The following is a 20,073-nucleotide window of genomic DNA, read 5'->3' on the forward strand; positions in this document are numbered from 1 at the left end:
ATATAGTAACCTAATTTTATTTAAAAAATATGGAAACATCAGTTATCTTTTTGAAAATTAAATAGTACATCTTTAGTTATATTTCAAAGTAAATGTAAGCTGTCTTTATATATAGATTTTTAATCCCTAATACATCCAAAGGTCTGAGATGGGCATAACAGAAAGCAATTCCTCATGTTGGCCAACAAAGATCCATATTTCCTTGGAGCAAAGCAGTGAAACTTTGAGTTTCAAACATTGTAGGGTATTGAGTCCAAACATTCAGATTTTAGGCATAAAACTAAAAGGAACTAATAGCCTCTGGAAAATGCATTCTTAGCCTTGTTTCTATTCACACTTCCTTAGCATAATAGTACCATAACACGTCCAGGAACAGTTCAGCTCTCTCCCTGTCCTGGGACCAGAACACAGTAGGAAAGATTGACCAATTAAAGCACTATAATCTATACATGGAAGGAAGAGGAGACTGTGTATTTAGTAAAGGCCATTTCTAATGTGCATCTGGAACCTATGCCAGCTCTTTAATGGATACCTTGGCAGCAGGAAACTATACCGCACTCCAGCTGCTACCATTTAGGTGGTCCCCTGCTACTGGTTCTGCTGACGAGCCGGTTGAACACATAGAAGCAAGGGCTATTTTTTAGGGAGCTCTGGCTTCTGCTGGCATAGCATCTTTTTTAAAGTTCTTTCTACTCAAAAAGGCTCTGATTGAGGAAGAGCTGAGGGCTTGCTAAGAGAACACTTAGCTTGCTATGTGAGTAACTCAACTGCCTTCCAATAAATTTTCTCGCGTTGGATTTGCAGCCAGCTTAAGTGACTGAGAAATTAAGTCAGAGTGGTTTTAAGGCTCAAAAAAGGGAAGAGAACCCTAAGCTTTGTTTCTCTATAATGAATTTTGAATAATTTCCTCATATTTACCCTCTTGTTCTTAACTCTCTCTTTAGTTGTGACTGACTGGCATTAAATATATTTGCTGGATTTTTAATTTTAATTTTTTTGTATTTATAGAAATTCTTTTTGTGTTTTTGTTTTTTTCAATATTTTTAGTCATTTTTTTTCCTTAGTCATTCTTTATAATTTCTAGTTCACAGGATATATTTTAAGATTTTTAAAAATATTTTTTGCATGTGCCAGATATATGTATCTTGGAGACAGTCTGTGATAATTCCATTATCTGAAGTACTTGTGAGTGGGTTTCTTCTATCACTTCATTTAGTTCTTGCTTGTGGTTTCTTGTTTCCTGGGCGTTTGGTACTTTTGTCTATGAGCTGCTCATTGTCCTTAGACTTTTAAGTGTGAAAATCCTCTGAGATTTGGGATAAAAGTTTATTCTTCTGGGGAGTATGTGCATTTACTCAGTGAGTCTAGGATCTCTGAATCATATTCTCAGTTTGAAAGTTTTCAGATATCAAGACAGTATGAATTGGGCTGTAAACCTGCAGGAGGACTAACTTTAAAACATTAATCACCAATTTTAACCAATGTCCTCTAGGTAATTTGAAGGTTTGAAATAGTTTTCTTGTAGTTTTCTGCAGAGATGGTTATTCCTGACCCAACCTTTCCCTGAAGATATAACCCTTTGGCCTCTCGGTCCTAATAAGATAGATTTCCTGTCTTGGACAGGTTTGGGCTTCGGTTGCTAGTCTCCACACAACATGAAACCATGAACACTGAAGTTCAAATTCACGTTTTGGGGAAAAGATCTCAGAATAACTACAAGCTAAACTCCTGTGCTGCTTTGACTGGGTTCCTCTATCACTACACCTCTGCTTTGAGAATATATGTATACTTTCATGAATCCTGCCATATTATTACAAATTGAAATCTTAATTAAAAAAACATGCTGGTAAAAAGATTTGCATTTATTCAGAACTACTTTCCTTTCTTTCTTTCTTTCCTGAGGTAGAATGTTTCCTTATCTTTTTTTTTTTTCATTTAATAGTAGCTTTGCTACTTGCACTTCTGTTGATGGAAATATATAAAGCTTTCATCAATAAAACACACAGAGACTATCTAAACTTTTAGGCACTTGCCAGGATGCAGAGACATAAGTTGACTGTCATCAAATTCCTGCCAAATATATGGCTGAGATAATGGCTAGTTGAGAAAGAGATGACTGAGTCTCTCCATGGGTCATGCCAACCACCCACTTCTCTAGATTTGTTTACAATAGCCAAGTTAAGGAAACAACCTGTTTGTTGGCAAATTAATACATAAAGAAAATGTATCTATCTATCTATATATAATATTTAGTGGCATATTATTCAGCCATAACAAAGAAAGGAAATCCTGCCATTTAGGACAACATGGAAGAATCTGGAAGACAATATGCTAAGTGTGATAAGTCACACAGAGAAAGATAAATATTTCATGATCTTGTTTATATGTGGGAAAAAAATTTAAAAACCTTAACTCATAGAAATAAAGAGTAGATGGGTTTTTGCCAGGGACAGGGGATGGGAGAAATGGGGAGATGTTAGTCAAAAAGTACACATTTTTAGTTGTAAGTTCTGGTGCTCTAATGTATTGCTTGGTGTCTGTAGTTAATATTGTATTGTATTCTTGAAATTTACTAAGAGATTAGAACTTAAATCCTCTCACCACACAAACACACAAAAGAGTAACTATGTGCGGTGATAGATGTGTTAAACAACTTTGTTGTGATGATCATTTCACAAAATACACATATATCAAATCACATTGTATACCTTAAACTTACACAATATTACATGTCAATTTACCTCAATAAATCTGCAGGGTGGGGAGAACCCAATGGCATAGGTATTACGGAAACACCATTTAAGGAAATGTGAAAAGAAGATGAACTACGATGGAAACAGTTTGATCAGAGAGGATTTAATAGATTTGAGATGATTTCAGGATGAAAAATTAAAAGAATCCAATGATGTATTAAATATTTCAAGGGAGTTAAAGGTATCAAGAATGATTTCTAAGTTTAATTTGCACAATTACATGAGCAAGAGGTGGTATTTACTTGTTAAGGACCAAGTTTGGGAATGGAAGAACATGGTTGTACACCACTTAGGCCTATTAATTTTGCAGACATCACATCATTTAATTATCTTTTGAATATCTTAGAATTTGAATTATCTTAGGAAGGATGTTAAGGCAATTTAATATATTGCCCTGAAACTAAGAAGAGGGTTTATATGTGAAGATATAATTTGGGAGGTACTAATTGCCCATAATAATTAAGTTTATTAGTATGGCTAAGAATATCTAGAGAAGTGAGGGGAGGGAAGGGAAGAGTATATAAAGTGAAATTAGAAGGAAGCCTGTGCTGAATCATGAAAAACTCCTGCATTAAGGTCCTGTTAGAGGAAGATGAGCTTGTGAAGAAGTAGCCATACAAATAGGAAGAAAACTTACGGGGATATTGTAAAAGCTAGCAGAGGAGGAGGTATCCAGAGGAGGGACACAACATTGGTGTTATTGCAGCTGATAAGTCAAGAAAAGTGATTTAATCTGTCCATTTTTTAGGGACAGAGGCCTTTATTGACCTTTGTAATACCTCCTTATATGGAATGATGGGATGAAAACTGGGTGGAGTGCAAGAAGAATAAATGGAAACTCAGAAAATGCCCAGGGTCAGTATGTAGTTTTTGAAACTGGATCCCTTTTTTCATGGGGTAATATCCTTCTACACATTCTCATATTGTGTACAATTTACATAATGTAATTGATGTTTTGGCATAAAGTATTATTTTTTCATTCTGGGATTATTTTCTGCAGTTAAATAAATGAATATTTTTTAAATATATATTTTATTGATTCTCCACAGGAAGAAGGGAGAGGGACAGAGAGTCAGAAACATCAATGAGAAAGAAACATCAATCAGCTGCCTCCTGCACACCCCCCACTGGGGATGTGCCCGCAACCAAGGTACATGCCCTTGACCGGAATCGAACCTGGGACCCTTCAGTCTGCAGGTCGACGCCCCATCCACTGAGCCAAACCGGCCAGGGCAATAAATGAATATTTTATGTATGGCATTCCCAGCATCATGTAGCTACTGGGTATATGTTGTAACAGTGTTTTTGGACTTTTCCAGTATGTCAGCAGTTACCATTTGTAGGCTCTGAGATAACATGTGACAATGGTTGTAAGGCATACTAATAATCTAGCTTAAATCCAGTCCTGATGAAGAATGGCTGCTGTTTATTTTCCCAGTATTAATTCCAAGATTTTCTGGCTCTTTTAATGTAAAATACATAGTTATAGGTGATATTGCAACACTATGAACTCTGAAGTAAATATGAGAAATGGCTTCACCTCATGTTATTAACTCTAAACACAATTAGATTCTAACTATTTTAATTCAGATTATTTTGTACCTATTGAGTTTTAAAAATTGTGCACATTTGTCCTCAAGTCTCTGGGGCTTTTCTACTATTACACTTAGTAACATTAAAAACAAATTTTTATGGTGTTCAAGCAAGATGAGAATGCATTATAGAATTGGCAAAAAGCCAGAGGGGTTCTATTCCAATATGATATTTCTATGCCACCATTACATGTGCTGCTGTTATGAATTTGACATTAAAGGAGTGTCTCTTGATTTATATATGATTGAACCTGAAGGTCACCTTTAAAGGCAAAGTGTTTTAAAATTATATTTTAGCCTTGATATTTGGAGAAAAGCCCTTCAAAAACCTTTACACCCCCATTTCTTTTTATCTGGTTAAGAACTTAGCTTATTCATTCATTGCTCCAAGGATGCTCCCATGAGCTCTTGGAATGGGAAAGGTGCCTCTTATTTTTGGTGATGTAGCATCCAGATAATATCTGTTATAACATTTTCACATTGAAACCTTATGGTTATCTGTCTGTCTCTCCTGCTAATTGAACATTCCTGGATAGAAAACTCTAGTTTTTAGCAGGTTGCAGTCATATAATAGGATCTCAATTGAATTACGTAAGCAAAATTCAATTATGCTTAATTGAATTTTTTTTGAAGCAAGGATCCAGGCACACCTGTCTCTTCTGTAGAAGATAGAGAAGTAAGGATGGAGGCATACCTGTTTCTTCCATAGAAGTTAGAGAAGCTAGGATCCAGGCACACCTGTTTCTCCTATAGACGTCAGAGAAAATAATTGCAATAATATTTAGGGTTTTCTAGAGGATCAAAAAAACTTTTAAGTGTCACTTGCAGTTTTGGAATTAAAAAGCAGAGAGAAGAGTGTACCTATACCATCCTTACACAATACTTATTGTTCCTCCCAGTGACTTCTCCTGACCAGTGCAACACATTTATTTAAAACTTTTGATGGTAGAAACAAAATGGAGATAAACTAGAGCAGCGGTTCTCAACCTGTGGGTCATGACCCCTTTGGCGGTCGAACGACCCTTTCACAGGGGTCGCCTAAGACCATCCTGCATATCAGATATTTACACTATGGTTCATAACAATAGCAACATTACAGTTATGAAGTAGCAACGAAAATAATTTTATGGTTGGGTCACAACATGAGGGACTGTATTTAAAAGACCAGAAGGTTCAGAACCACTGAACTAGAGAGAATCCAACCCACTGGTCCCTGTCATTTAATGAGCAAATCTTCGTTTTCTCCATTTCCAATAGACCTTAAATTGGATGAAATTGCTCTTCCAGTATAATGGACATCATTTTTCCCCTTTAAGTACGCATTCCTCCTCCTTCTGGTAACAGCATCCTATCACTCTTAGGAAGCCATCATCTTCCATTCCCAGTCATTGTCCTGATTCTAGAGCAGGACAAAGGTTTCAGGTCCCTCACCTGTTTTTAACATAGATCTTTGTGTCTCTTTTTAAACTAACCTGCATTAGAAAAATGCATATGTGAGTTTGGTTCTTCTCCACCTCTCCCTCAGTTATAATGTGAATCCAGGAAGGGGGTATCTGGATCTATATATTTACTCTCTCCTCTCCATCCTTCTGTTTCTACCCAGCTTCTTCCTCAACATGGAAGAAATTCCATTTGATGCGAAGAGCAATTAACAGCCCTGAGTAGTAAGTGTGACTACTTTGCAAGTTGTTTCGCTAAGACAGTTCGCTAAGACCTTACGATGCTTATGATATCGTATGTGGAGAGTGGCCTAAAGATTACTAAAAACATTAAAGGGCAATTTAAAGTGATGTCTGGGTCTTTCAGATCTTATGACTTATATTCCATGAATGTGAAAAAGTACATTACCAATATAAAGAGGCCCACAGTTCCATTGTCAGCAGTGGTTCTTAGCTGTATAAATTGTATGTGTAATCAAAATCATGGCCTATTTGCATAGAAATCATACTTTTCCAACTAAGAAATATTCCAATGCTTAAATTATGCTAATTTAGTTTAAGAATGCCCTTTTCATCTATAAAATTTTAGACTCCATTAGATTAAAGAAAGTGAAACTAAAGATAACCTCTTTGAAACCATAATTTTAATTGGAAATCTTAGGGTTTCAGAACAAGAATCTGTGTTCTAAGTTTCTGTTCAGATGTGTTTAGATAGATAACCTTTTACAGACTTGCTTTTCTTCTTTAGCATCTTCCCTCCGGAATGTAAAAAGTAAAATGAAATATCAGTTCAACAGAGTAGGCTCTGTGCCCCAAGGTTTGGCAAAGTGCATCCTGGCCCTCTTTCTTCTGAGGCATCTGCAAGGGGAAAATAGTTTACCAAAGTCAACCCTTCTGGACAAAGTCTTTCTCACTTTCAAATAATGAGTATAAGTCAGAGGAAAAGGTAAAACACCAACACCTTCTTAAAAGTTTTTCTAAAGTTTCCACAATTTATGAGAGTGAAAAGAAAAAATATATATCGCATTGAAATACAGAACTGTCTTAGCGAAACAACTTGCAAAGTAGTCACAGTTACTACTTCAGGGCTGTTAATTGCTCTTCCCATCAAATGGAATTTCTCTGCAAATGCTCCATAAGTTGCCCAGGTGATGGCAATAACAAAAGACTTACTCATAAAGGTTTTATTTTCAGCTATATTTTGAGCAGAATTTAGGAGGAGAGGGAGAGTCCAAGTTAGAAATGAAAACTCTGAGATTTCAGAAAAAAATAAAAAAATTATTTGCAGCACTAAATATTTCAATCTGAATTTGGAATTTGGTAAAAATTACCTTCTGGAGTAGACCTTTACTATCCTAATTTCTGGTTGGAAAAAGCAAACAATTTTCATGAAAAAATTCGAAATACTTGATACATGTGTCTTTCGAAATTAAAATATCTTTGATATCTAAGTTAATAAACATTTTCATTTTAAACACTGATACATAAATATATCAGTGGCATACTTAGATTAAAGGCAGAAATGACTTGTACATTTTCAACTAAGATTTAAATGAAAGTTTCAAATTCTGCAATTAGAGGTCATTGATGCAAATGTAATGACCACTGGAGAATCATGCAATCTTTCTATCCATAGAGTGTTTTTAATGAATAAAGGCAGATGTGGGGAGGAGCGAAATGTCTGCACAAATATTAGGAAGGCAGAATTTAGAATCACATAATGAAGGCTAGAGTTAATTGCTACTATGAGTGTTGTTACCACTCTATACTCCTTGAGTTACATGTTAAAAGTCCCCATAAGGAAGCACTTAGTCTGTAAGAAATACATCCTGGAACTATTAAACCTTTGGAAAAGAGTACAATCATGTAACATCATTGAGAACAAGGAGACACCCTTTGGTATTCCCCAAAGTGTGTTCTGGAAAATACTAATATGGAGATATGCCTCGTGTGTGCGTGTAAAGTATGGCATGTTCAACTAATTTTGGAAAGCACTATACACCACCCTTCTCAGAGAATCACTGGGAATATTAGCATGAAGAGGTCTGGGAAATATTTCAATATACAAGTACTTCACAGTGTTACCTGCATATTTCGCAAACTTGGATGGAATTGAAGCCCCCTCTTTCCCCCAGGGCACAATTTCTGAATCTTTATTTACTTGTCTATTTGAGGTAGCATTTTAAAAAAATTTATCTTTATAATTGAAAGTTTTACAGATGTCACCTTTTTCCACATTGACCCCTTCCACCTCTCACCCCCTCCCAGGCCTTCACCACACTGTTGTTTGTGTCCATGGGGCATGCATATATGCATATAAGTTACTTCCCACCCCCTCTCCTTCCTTTCCTCTGAGATTCCACTGTCTGTTCCATGCTTTTGTCTCTGGATCTATTTTTTTTCAATAGTTAATTTTATTTATTGGATTCCACATATATGTGAGATCATGTAATACTTGTCTTTCTATGACTGGCTTATTTCACTTAGCATAATACTCACCAGTTCCTCCATGCTGTGTCTAAGGGTAAGAGATCCTTCTTTTTTTACAGTTGCATAGTATTCCATGGTGTAAATGTACCACAGCATTTTTATCTACTCATCTACTTTTGGGCATTTGGGCTGTTTACATATCTTAGCTATTGTAAATAGTGCTGCTATGACCATAGGGGTGCATATATTCTTTCTGATTGGTGTTCGGGATTGTTAGGATATATTTCTAGGAGTGGGATCACTGGGTCAAATGGGAGTTCCATATTTAATTTTTTGAGGAAACTCCATACTGTTTTCCACAGTGGCTGCACCAGTCTGCATTCCCACCAGCAGTGTATCAGGGTTCCCTTTTCTCCACATCCTTGCTAGCGCTTATTCTTTGTTGATTTATTTAAGATAGCCATGTGGCAGGTGCAAGGTGATACTTCATTGTTCTTTTAATTTGCATCTCTCTGATGATTAATGACTTTGAGCATTTTTTCAGTTGTCTCTTGGCCATTGGTATATCCTCTTTGGAGAAGTGTCTGTTTAGGCCCTTGCCCTTCTTCTAATTGGATTGTCTTATACATCATGTTCATGGGTTGGAATAATTAACATCATCAAAATGTCCATACTGCTCATAGCAATCTATAGATTTAATGCAATCCCTATTAAAATACCAATGGCATATTTCACAGATCTAGAACAAATACTCCACAAATTCATATGGAACCAAAAATGACTCCAAATAGCCGCAGTAATCTTGAGAAAGAAGAACAAAGTTGGAGGGATCACAATACCATATATCAAGTTATATTAAAAAGCCACTGAAATCAAAACAACCTGGTACTGGCACAAGAACAGGCATATAGATCAATGGAACAGAACAGAGAACCCAGAAATCGATCTAAGCTCAATTAATATTTGACAAAGGAGGCATGAGCATAGAGTGTAGTAAAAACAGTCTCTTAAATAAATGGTGTTGAGGAAATTGGATAGGTATATGCTAAAAAATGAAACTAGACCATCCACTTATACCATACAGAAGAATAAACTCAAAGTGGATAAAGACTTAAATATAAGTTGTGAAACCATAAAAATTCTAGAAGAAGCCATAGGCAGCAAAATCTCAGACATCTCTCATAGCAATATGTTTGCAGATCCATCTCCCAGGACAAGAGGAACTAAAGAGAAAATAAACAAATGGGACTATATCAAAATTAAAAGCTTCTGAACAGCAAAAGAAACCATCAACAAAATGAAAAGGGAGCCCAGTTTATGGGAGAACATATTAGACAATGATACATGTGCTAAGGAGTTAATTTCTAAAATATATAAAGAACTCATAAAACTTGACAAAAGGAAGACAAAGAATCCAATTGAAACCCCTTTTTAAAGAAAACGCCCATTAAGACCAAATGGAACTGGTAAAGTAGGCAGATGTTTGGGGAAATACTGATATAAGATCACTTTACAAGTGGAACGAGTGTCAAGCTAGCAACGCTAAAAGTAAATTATGTATTTCAGCCACTGCAATGGAATAACCTTCTTTTAAAGTTAATATATCAGGTTCTTGAGAATTTTATTGGCACGAGGTGGATTCTCAGAGGCTGTCACCATTCGGTGCCTATGCAAGAGAAATGAGGTCTGGCTGTGCAAAGCCGAGGATTGGATGCAGAAATATGGTGACTGCAGAAATAAGGGACTGGCTCACTTTGAGACCTTAATTGGGTGAACTGTTCAAGTGCAGGTCCTTATCATTTCTCCTTGGAGCATTTGCAATATCCCCCGCAATACCTTTCCCACACTCGAATGCCAGTTCAATATCTAAACCGCAAATCAGACCATGTAACTCCCATTCCTAATGTCTTTCAATGACTCCATATCATTTTCTGGAATATATCACAGCCATGATCTCTTTCTTTTTAAAGTTTTTAAAGTTTTAAAGTTTCTTGAATATATCACAGCCATGATCTCTTTCTTTTCCAAAATTAGGTTGGAGAAGATGTTATGCATTTATCCAGATACTTTGACTTGCTGAATTCACTGAAATAGACCCTTCTAGCAGGACCTGACTATGCAACAATCTATGAGCCACTGAGTGCAGCAAATTTCCTCATAGTGGATGTCGAAGTATTTTCATGTTACCATCTATTTCAAACATTGGAAATTGGTGACCCTGTTATTCCAGTCAATGTATTAATTTTTAGAAAGAGGGCTGTTGTGGTTACTTTCATGAGGAAATTTGCTGGGCTTGCTAAAGTTTAATAGAAAACAAAATAAGAATTATTGCACAATAATGCCACTGACTTACAATGTGACAGGGAGAAAAGCCTGTTTTGTTCTTTTACACATAGCTATCAGAAAGAGGGAAATAGTATAGCTGAAAGCACATTGTGACTGAAGGAAATATAGTGGATACTTAATGAGTGAACCACATTCATATAAGGTCTGTACGAGGAACTGCCTGAATGAGCGCTGTGATCATTACCAGGGTGGAGATTGTTGAATACCTTCAGTGTTCTACACAGGATGTAAACAGTCTCTGTTCATTTAGACTGACAGTGTGAAGAATATGAGGGAGAGGACATACCTCTATCCTATCATTATTCAGGCAACATTTGCCATTTGAGGACATTAACTCACAAAGTGTCCACTTCGTTATTTCTCCCTCCTGGCATAACACTTCACTGCTGTAATCTGCCTTTTTATTTGTTCAGGTAGCATTTATTTATGTGACCTTTTAGGCTTAATAAAGTGGCATAATACCCAGCCTTAAGCACATGGCCGCACCATCCATCATTTCAGTGACTCAGGAGATGATGCCAATACATATGAAATAGACCCATTGTTCACCATTTCCACCAGCAGCATTGCTTCTTGCAGGGCTTCCATATTTCCTGTTAGGAAAGGCAGAAGGCTTAAGTAGTCCTGATACGAGACAGTTTGCACTATGTATACTTCGTCCCTTCTAGAGCAGCAAAGTCTTCTGAGAAATACATTCATGAATGGAAGACAGTGCAGGTTATGTGCGTTTTCATTTCAAGAAGATTGCCTTTTTATTGTTTCTGGTTTTGTGCTGATATTCTGAAGCTGTAAAAAGAAGGGTAGAAATAAAAGGAGGTGGAAATGAAGGTGTTAACAGTTGAGTTACCTGGCATAGGAGCCTTTGCTTCCAGAGTGCATCATTCACTATATAGCCAAATACCAGTAACACTAGTGCTTTTACTGTTTGTAAATGTTGCCAAATGTTTCTGTTGACTAGCTTATTCCCAGATGATCCCTATAACTCTTTCAGGTCACTCAGGTACTGCTTTCTAAATTACCATGGTGGTGAATTCAATTACTACTGTACTTTTTCAGTGGCCTAAAAGAATGAATGTCTTCCTAAAATGTTTTTCTCTTTGGAAAGGTCTAGAGTGTTAGAGTCGGATAGGACCTCAGAGATTATCTGATTCAGTGTCTCATAAACTTTTCTGATGACAGGATTCTCCTGAGAACTTGTTTTAAAAAATACAGATTCTCTGGCTACTTCCTGGATACTCTGTTACAGTAAGTTTGTCATGAAGCCCAGGTATCTACGTTCTGTAAACAAAGATGTCAGATGACCCAGAGCCAGGCAGGTTTGGGAAAAGCTAAATTAGTTCCACTTTTTTTCGTTTGTTTGTTTTATGGGTGAGGAAGCAGATGTCCTGATAGATTAAGTAATTAATCTAAACGATACTGGAAAACATTTTTTAAAATTGAGATTAGTTTAGGAAAAACATTGATGGCAACCTTTATGCATCCATCACAGGGAAAGAGAGAGTGCATTTTCTAAGAGTTTAAGCCTTCTGTATTTTATAGAACAAAGTCCTTTTAAAGATTGCGGGAAAAGTGACAGAGAACACAGCTCTGTGTACAACAATTGTTCTTAACCAGGGATGAATTTGCTCCCTGGTGACATCTGGCATTGTCTGTAGATATATTTTTAATGTCACAACTGAGGGAGTTCGGTACTACTGGTATGTAATATATAGAAGCAGGGATGCCACTAAACACCCTGCACTGACAGGACATACCACCGCAGCAAAGACCTACTTGGACCAAAATGTCAGTAGTGTCCATGGCGAGGCATGTAAAGTCCTAATGTGTGCCCTTTCCTCATCCTTCTAGGCTTGTCCCTGGGCATTGCTGCCTCCGCTCTGACCACCCAGTGCTAGTGGCCTTACCAGGGCGCCCTCTCCCCTCTAATTCAGCTCTCTTGAGTTTTTGCTTTTGCCACAATATCTACATATTTTCCTCCGATGTTGTATTTTCAATTTCTTTTTTTCTTTTCTCTTTTTAAGAAAATGTATTGGGACGACATTGGTGAAGAAGATTGTATAGATTACAACTGTACATTTCTAAGATACATGATCTATATATTGCATTGTGTGCCCACCACTCGGCATCTGAGTTTTCAAAAAGTCACTTTGTTCATTAGATTTCACATATGAGTGAGATCATGTGATAACCTATCTTTCTCTGACTGGCTTATTTCGGTTAGCATAATTCTCTCCTGGTCCATGCTGTTGCAAATGATAAGAGTTATTTCTTTCTTATAGCTGTGTAGTATTCCATTGTGTAAATGTATCACATCTTTTTATCCACTCATTTGCTCATGGTTACTTGGACTATTTTCAAATCTTAGCTATTGTAAATTGTGCTGCTATGAACATAGGGGTGTGCTAGAGGAGGTCAATGGGGAGTGGAGAAGCATATTTAGTACTTTCAACAATAAAGATTTTAAAATAAAATAAAAAGACACTTTGGTGCAAAAAGCGTAGGTAATTAGTACTATTACTTGTTTTTGTAAATTAAAAGTATATCTATATTATGTCAGATCTGCAAAAAAATATTTTTGGTATGCACCATAATTTATATATTTAATAGAGGCCCAGTTTATGAATTTGTGCACAGGTGGGGTCTGGCCAGCCTGGCTCCAATCAGGGCGGATTGGGGCTGGGCCTTTTGGGAGGAGGAGATGGCGGGAGGTTGGCCGGCTGGCCTGCCCCGACTGGGGCCACTCAGGGCCAGGTCTGCTGGGTGGAGGGGCCGCAGGCAATTGGTTGGTGAGCCCCTCCCCTGATTGGGGTGCAGAGGACTGACTGGGGGTGGAGCCAGACATGGGGAGGGGCTGTGGGTGGTGGGCCCGCGGGCTCTGCCCCCAAATGGGGTGGGGGGGGCCGATCGGGGGTAAGTGACTGGGGGAGGGGCCATGGGTGGTTGGCCGGCCGGCCTCACCCCTGATTGGGCAGGTTTGCTGGCCTCAGTGGGCATCATCTCACCTTCAACCTATTCTCTGACCGGTCGTTACAGCGTTCAGGTCGCTGGCTTTGTATAAATATACTAGAGGCCCGGTGCACAAAAATTTGTGCACTCGGGGGGGGGGGTCCCCTCAGCCCAGCCTGCGCCCATTCACAGTCTAGGACCCCTTGGGGGATGTCCACCTGTCGACTTAGGCCCACTTCCTGGGGGATCAGGCCTAAGCTTGCAGTCAGACATCCTTCTGGCAGCCAGGGAGCCCTCGGGGGATGTCTGACTAAAGGCTTAGGCCCCCAAGGGATCGGGTCTAAACCGTTAGTTGGTCATTCTTAGTGCTGCCACAGAGGTGGGAGAAGCTCCTGCCACAACCCCTGCACTGGCCAGCCATGAGCCAGCTTCTGGCTGAGTGGCACTCCCCATATGTAAGTGCACTGACCACCAGGGAGCAGCTCCTGCATTGAGCATCTGCCCCCTGGTGGCCGGTGCGCATCATAGCAACCGGTCATTCTGCCGTTCAGTCAATGTGCATATTAGCCTTTTATTACTATTATATAGGATGTCCCTATTTCCCCCTTTTGTCCCCTCTACCCAGCTCTTGCCCCCCACTTCTCTCTGGCCATCACCATACTGTTGTCTGTGTCCATGGGTTGTGCATATATTTTCTTTGGCCAATCCCTTCTTTAAATTCACTTCTTTAAATTTTTATTTTCAGATAAGTGCTTATAACTGCACTATTATATATTTTCTTTTATATCATTTAGAATTAAAATATTTTTTAATTGAACCCTTGTAAATTTTAGTACAATTTAATAAATTATGTTAGAAGCAATTAGGAGATTTTTCATGTAATGCATACACATTTCAATTAATATTTTATTAATTTTTAATATTTTAATTTGAAATAATCTCATACATGTAAAAAAACTATAAAATACTACAGCATATTATATGTACCCTTCACCCAATTTCTTAGGTGTTAATAATTTAAACATAACCATTATACAACTAACAAAATTTGGAATATATTTTTCTTATAATCTCTTTAATGTTACTTAATCCATTTACTTTGTTTTTGTTAATCTTCACCCAAGGATATTTTTCCATTGAATTTTAGAGAGAGTGAAGGGAAAAGGAGAGACACATTGATTGGTTGCCTCCTGCACATGCTTTGATAGGGACTGGGATCAAGCCAGCAACTGAGGTACATGCCCTTGACTGGAATCGAACCTGGGACCCTTCAGTCCACGGGCTAATGCTCTATCCACTGAGAAAAACAGGCTGCAGCTTAATTCATTTACTTTTAATCTATATGTGTCTTTATATTTAAAGTGGGTTTTGTTTTTGATTCACCCTCATAATTTGTCTTTTAATTGGTGCATTTATGCCACTGACTTTCAGAGTGCTTACTGATAGAGTTACTACCATATCAGGCAGCTGCTGGGTCTCCTGGGGCAGGCCTGCCTTGTCGTCCAGGACCCGCTGATTGGGTCCCCAGCGGCAAGGAAGGCCAGCTGCTGGGGCTTCTGGGGCCGGCCTGCCCTGGATGGCAGCACGCTGGTGGCTCACACTTTCCCGCCCTGCCTGCAGTATGCAAATTAGCCTCCCTTTTTGTTGGTGGTTAATTTGCATATCGCACTGATTAGCCAATGGGAGGCGTAGCAAAGGTATGGTCAGTTACCATGTTTGTCTATTATTAGATAGGCTAGATAGCATTAAATGCTTTTTATTATGATAAAATGTGTCTAGCCTAGGTCTCATTTTCTCTAAACCTATTGCTTGAGTCCCAGGTTGAAATGTACTTCTCATATCTGGCCTTATATCATCCCCTAGGACAGTGGATCCATTTATTTCCTCATTCTATTATAAGCTTCTCAGGAGTAGGTATGGTATCCTTGCCCCCAGACCAGGCCCCGATACACAGTAGCCACTCAATAAATATATAGTAAACTGAACTGAACCATTTTCAAATAAAGGGTCATCTGTGGTAACCACACTAGAGTTGTTTGTTTCCAGCACTCAGAATTAAATATGCTTTAAAACATGGCATAAGTGAAAAATGCACCAGATTTAGAATCAAAGGACTTGATTGAGTTCACATCTTGTCCTATCATCTGTTCTTCTGTTTGAAGTGCAGGTAAATAATTCCCATTCCACACCATTTTTGCAGATGTGGAAAATTCTGGTGTATATTCAATAAGTATTAGTTTCCTTTCTGTATTACTGCTTTACTTCTTTTTATGACCTTTAGTGATTTGAAATGATTATTGTTACCAGTGAAACTTCAAATCTATAGATACCTCCTTATCCCAGTTAAATTGAGCTCTAGTATTAGTTATTTTGCCTGAACTGAACTTCAAAATTACTATATAAAATAGATAACACAATCTTTCCTTTTCATCCTCATAGGTTACTCAACTCCCTTGAACTGTTTATATTCAGAACATATTTCTTTTCTTTTATTGCCACAGGCATGAGAGGACCTTTACTTTGTTCATATTATCTAAAGAAATTTGTCTTCTGCCATCTTTTTGTAGTTTGTTTTTACCAGAAAGCATCTACTTTAAGAAATATTTTCTTTGCCTGCATTTTACTATTCCACTATATGTCCCTTTTTAATGCTTTTGTATGGATATTAGAACCTGTTGCTTGAGTTCTTTTGGTAATAGGCTTAGGGCTCTGCAGTAACACAAAGTTTATTGTAGAAGTAAGTCATGTGGAGTTCAGCAGTACTCTCTAATCAGTGCGTTCCAAGCTCTTAAGTGTGTATTATAAACACAAGTATATATAAGTAATATAGAAAAGCAACTGAGACAGATACAGCTGATGCTGACAAGGAAAAAGGAATGAAACGCCTACATTGTTTATTATACAATGAAATGGCAACTACGAACTACAGAAAGAGTTCTTAGAGGAAAATTCTAAGTAATGGGCATTTATCAGTATGAGAAAACTCGGGCTAGATGGAAAAGAAAAGCTGCTCAGATGTGGGAATAGCCAAAGGATGAACTGAGCTACAAATGGATGTGATCAATGTCACTAGATACAAAGTATCTGAGTTTCAACTTAACATTGTGAGGATGGGAATAATGAAATCAATTTGTCATAAAGTAGCAGGCATGAGTCAGTGACTCATAAGAGATCCCTGTTATCACACATTATTCTTTGGTTATATGCCTCCCTAAAGACTGGAAGCTAAGTGTGCCACAGTGCTTTTGTATTGGATTCAGGCTGCACCTTCATACCCTGACCCATCTCACCTTCATCCTGTTCTCTGAATTCAATACGAATTAAAACCTTAGAGACTTTTGGTGGAGAGATTCATGACTAACAGGAAAAACACTCTGAATATTTGGAACCTCAGAAGAAATGCATTTGCTTTTTGCCCTGTTTGTCACAATCATGAAGATACTTAAATTTTGGTGGAAATAAAAGAGAACCTTAGGGTCTTGTTTCCTAAGTTGGAAATAAAGTCATTTGAGTTGGCAAATCTTGGTGAACAGTTACAATACTGACCTCAGGCCCTTTTGTATCCATGTTGCTTGCATTTGGGCTACAGTTACCTTCTGTCATTACTAGAGACAGAACACTGTTTGACAGTTTGCACAAAGAAGAGAAATTGATAGAACTCCTTCATATGTTTCTGCTTCTAGATCTCTCTTTCAGTTTAACTATTTTAAAAATAAAATAAATAGGGCTCTTATGACATGTACATTTGATTTCATGGTTTTTAACTTGTTATCAAGTTTAGATTTTTATGAGGATACCAATACTTACATTTCACATTGGTTCAAAAAAGTTATTTCTATGCTTTTGTCAGCCACTGTGTATGTAAAGCTAGACCTCTTGCTCTTGAAGACCTTGCAGTCTACTGGAGGAAAATATGAAGATAATTCCTCAAAACAATGACAAGAAAAGCCACAGGCTGGGAGAAAATATTTGTGAAAAACATCTCCGTTTAAGGACTACTATGTAGGTTCATTGAGTGTAATAAATGTGCTACTCTGGCACAGGAGGGTGAAGCTATGCATGTGTGGAGTCAGGGTATACATGGGGACTCTACTTCCCACTCAATTTTGCTTTGAACCCAAAACTGCTCTAAAAATCAAAGCCTTTAAAAATAATAAAGCCAGTGAATCATACTATGAGAGAGGGATTTTAAGAAGAGTAGTAGTGTAGAAAAGAGGCAGCTTATCCTAGGGAGGTTTTGGAGAAGACTTCCCAGAAGGCACGACTTTTAGAATGGGCTTTAAAGTATAAGTAGAATTTTACTTCTAGGAAGGTGCATGGAGGAATTACAAGTGTAGAAGGAGATGAAAGGAAGAGAAGAAGGAGGTTAATAGGAAGGGAGAAAAGGAGCAGGAGAAGGAGGACATACTCTGTGAATGGCCTGTAATTTCAAATGAAATTAGTTTGTTGTAAACATAGGCATGTCATTGGACTAGTGGGGCAAGTTGGGAATTTTAGTCCTTTTATCAGCCATGCTGATGAGTTTGGAGTCTCTCTCTGGAACAAGCCATTGGTTGTTTGCAAAGAATAGAAAAACTAATATCTATTGTGTGCTTACTTTGTGGTTGTTTTTGTTAAGGATTATCACATGTAATCCTCGCAATACCCCCTGAAGTTGAACATTATTGTCTCAGTTTGCCACTGAAGAAACGAAGGCAAAGAGAGGTTAAATAACTGCGTCAGCTCACAGCTAATCAGGGGCAGAGCTGAGACTCAAATCCGGACATCATGATGTCAAAACTCACATGACCAGCACACTTGAGAGGTGCTGTGGGAGAAACATTCAAAGAGAGAGTAAATGAATGCAGATCAGATGTCATTGTTCATTGTTTGTTTTTCAGGTGTCTACAAGGAAATAGCCCAGCGGCTGCAATCAACTGCAATCCCATCACACCTTCATGATGTTTCCCTTGGCTAGAAATATATTGAGAAGTGTCAAGATTCGAAGCTTTCAGCAAATAAGGGCAAGACAGAGCCACAAGAAACACTCCCCAGATTTCCATGACAAATATGGTGACACTATACTAGCCAGTGGCTCCATTTTCTGTGTTGTTGCATGGTTATTTACAGCTACACAGGTTGGAATAGTGTGGAACCTGTCCCCTGTTGGCAGAGTCACTCCAAAAGAATGGAATGATAAGTAACCATCACAGTTACTGTAACACAGAATTGTCTCAAAATCAACCTTTCATTTAAGCACTCTGCTGCTCATTTAAATGTAGCATAATTTAAAAATTAAAATACATTGAAACCTTTAAAGCCATTGAAAGTAGTTATTATAATGCCTGGAAACATGGTTGTAAGAGTGGATATAGATTATAGGGAATTAGGAATAACAAATATTTGAAAGGAGAATTAATAAAGCATCTGTGCTTCTGGCTTAATGATTTACACTAGGTACCCTCAGTGGATATATACACATATGTATCCTAGGAATAGTCTGGCAAATCCTGTTGAATCTTTCTTAAAACATATTCACGATCTGACCATTTAACATCCTTCAACTTTCTCTCCCTGATATGAACCACCACACTCTCTCTGAGATTATTATGAAAACTTTCTAGCTGGTCTCCTTGTGTCTACACTGATGTCCCCCCAAGCATGCCCCCTCCACCCTGCCATACATAATCATTTTTAAGTACAGTAGCCAGAACAATCATTTAAAAACATGATATCACTCCTTTTCTCAAAACTCAATGACTTTTACAGTTATATATATACTAGAGGCCCAATGCATGAAATTCATGCATGGGAAGGGGGTCCCTCAGCTCGGCCTGCACCCTCTCCAATGTGGGACCCCTCCTGCAGTGATTGGGCCTAAACAGGCAGTCGGACATCCTCTCGCAATCCGGGATCGCTGGCTCCTAACTGCTCACCTGCCTGCTGGCCTGATTGCCCCTAACCGCCTCTGCCTGCCAGCCTGATCGCTCCCTAACTGCTCCCCTACCAGCCTGATTGCTCCCTAACTGCTCCCCTGTTGGCCTGATGGCCCCTAACTGCCTCTGTCTGCTGGCCTGGCTGCTCCCTAACTGCTCCCCCCCTGCCGGCCTGATTGCTCCCTAACTGCTCACCCCCGCCAGCCTGATCACTCCCTAACTGCTCTCCTCTGCTGACCTGATCACCCCTAACGTCCTCTGCCTTGGACCCCACCACTGTGGCTTTGTCCGGAAGATGTCTGGTCTAATTAGCATATTACCCTTTTATTAGTACACTAGAGGCCCGGTGCACAAAAATTTGTGCACTCGGGTGGGGGGAAGGGGGGGCCCCCCGGGGGGGTCCCCCAGCCCGGCCTGTGCCCTCTCGCAGTCTGGGATCCCTTGGGAGATAACCTGCTGGCTTAGGCCTGCTCCCGGGTGGCAGAGGGCATGCCCAATCCCTAGGTGCAGCCCCTGCTCAGGCTCAGAGCAGGGCCGATTAGGGAGTTGGGGTGCTGCCCCCTGTCATGCACAGAGCAGGGCGGATCGGGAGGTTGTGATGCCACCCTCAGTCACGCTCAGGGTAGGGCTGATTGGGGGGTTGGGGCACCAC

The 20,073-nt window shown here is 38.8% G+C and overlaps 1 protein-coding gene across 1 annotated transcript in view; it reads left to right on the forward strand.

Moving 5' to 3' along the window:
* The window catches only part of COX7B2 (cytochrome c oxidase subunit 7B2), a 52,169-nt gene extending 33,480 nt beyond the window's left edge, over window positions 1-18,689 (forward strand). Inside the window, exon 2 of the mRNA XM_070410600.1 lies at window positions 18,387-18,689. Within this exon, the coding sequence (XP_070266701.1) occupies window positions 18,444-18,689 (246 nt within the window). The 5' untranslated portion in view covers window positions 18,387-18,443. The remainder of the gene's footprint in view (window positions 1-18,386) is intronic.
* Window positions 18,690-20,073: the final 1,384 nt, after the last annotated feature.

This window comes from Myotis yumanensis, unplaced genomic scaffold (genome assembly GCF_028538775.1).
Source record: "Myotis yumanensis isolate MYYU_CA2020_CCGP unplaced genomic scaffold, mMyoYum1.0.hap1 SCAF_1, whole genome shotgun sequence".
Classification (NCBI taxonomy): domain Eukaryota; kingdom Metazoa; phylum Chordata; class Mammalia; order Chiroptera; family Vespertilionidae; genus Myotis; species Myotis yumanensis.